The following is a 1304-nucleotide window of genomic DNA, read 5'->3' on the forward strand; positions in this document are numbered from 1 at the left end:
AATTCATTCCAAAATTGTGAACTTGGTTTAATTTTAATATTAACTAATGCTGTAATAGATGATTTATCTATATTTGTAATTTGAATTGATTCATCTGTTAATTTTAATTTTGTATACATTCCTTTTTGTACAGGACATGGTGGATCAGATGAATCAATTGATAAACATTTATTATCATGAACACCTGAATTAGCTTCAAGTATTCCATCTGTATAATTAAAGTATTTAATAAGGTCACCTGTTTCTTCTTGATCTAATGCTTTAATAACGTTATAGTTCATCTTCTTTATTTTGATTTATTAGTTCAATCTTTTATTTCATTTATGAAGTTTGGTAATTGGAAAAGATTCAAAGAAGGATTAAAGAAATTAGCAGCTGCATTAGCAGTTGGTGCTAAATTAGGTGGGAATATGATAGAAAAAGCAAAACCATTAATAGATACTGCTGTTGATTTTATTCCAGGTGGAAATATTATTAAAAAAGGAACAGAAATAATGAATAAATTAGCAGAACCTACAAGTGAAGCATTAAATAGAATAGCATCAGGTGAAAATGTTATTGGAGCAACTAAAAGATATTTAAATCAAGTTAAAAATGAAATACCAAATGATATTACTAAAACAGCAAGTAATATTATCAATCAAATACCTGAAAGAAAATCAATAAAAAGAAAAAGAAAACCATTATTATTTGCTAATAGACTTAATAATGAAGAAGTGAATGATAATATAATAGATGAAATAGATGAAGAAGATGAAGTAGATGATTATCTATAAATAACTAATTAATATCATTTGATTATTATGAGATTTGGGTTCTTAAAGAAACTAAAGAATGGACTTAAAAGTGTTGGAAAGAAAATAGCAGGAATAGGAGGTAAATTATATAAAACAACAAGTACAGTAGTATCTAAAATACTACCAATATCAAAAACAATCACATCAATAATACCTGGTGGACAAATGATTGAAATGGTACTTGATAGACTCCCTAAATGGTATGAAACAAATGGAAAAACACTTACAGAAATAAGTGAAGGAAAGAAAATAAAAGATGTTGTTAAAAATTATGGAAAAACACTTTATAATGATGTTATTTTAAATAAAGATAATACAAATCATTATAATTTATCATCATTATCTCCTTTTGAACAACAAAAATTAACAAAATAAAGAAAAAGAAGAATCAATTAGACTTAATTGAGCTGTCTTTAAAATTTAATTGTTCTTTTAAATTCACTCAGTGATGATATTTTAAAATCTCGCTCAATAGAAAAGTGAGCACCGTACTTGGCTAGGTCAATA

The 1304-nt window shown here is 25.5% G+C and overlaps 2 protein-coding genes across 2 annotated transcripts; both read left to right on the top strand.

The window, feature by feature from the left end:
• Window positions 1–323: 323 nt before the first annotated feature.
• Window positions 324–776, top strand: EDI_032460 (uncharacterized protein; the record flags this gene model as incomplete). The annotated part of the gene is made up of 1 exon (XM_001741027.1): window positions 324–776. One exon carries the CDS (start codon window positions 324–326, stop codon window positions 774–776), a length of 453 nt encoding a protein of 150 aa, XP_001741079.1.
• A 27-nt stretch (window positions 777–803) lies between these two features.
• EDI_032470 (uncharacterized protein) lies at window positions 804–1172 on the top strand (the record flags this gene model as incomplete). Its single annotated transcript, XM_001741028.1, has 1 exon — window positions 804–1172. One exon carries the CDS (start codon window positions 804–806, stop codon window positions 1170–1172), a length of 369 nt encoding a protein of 122 aa, XP_001741080.1.
• Window positions 1173–1304: the final 132 nt, after the last annotated feature.

The sequence above is a fragment of the Entamoeba dispar genome, genomic scaffold (genome assembly GCF_000209125.1).
Source record: "Entamoeba dispar SAW760 scf_1105229463497 genomic scaffold, whole genome shotgun sequence".
Classification (NCBI taxonomy): domain Eukaryota; phylum Evosea; order Mastigamoebida; family Endamoebidae; genus Entamoeba; species Entamoeba dispar.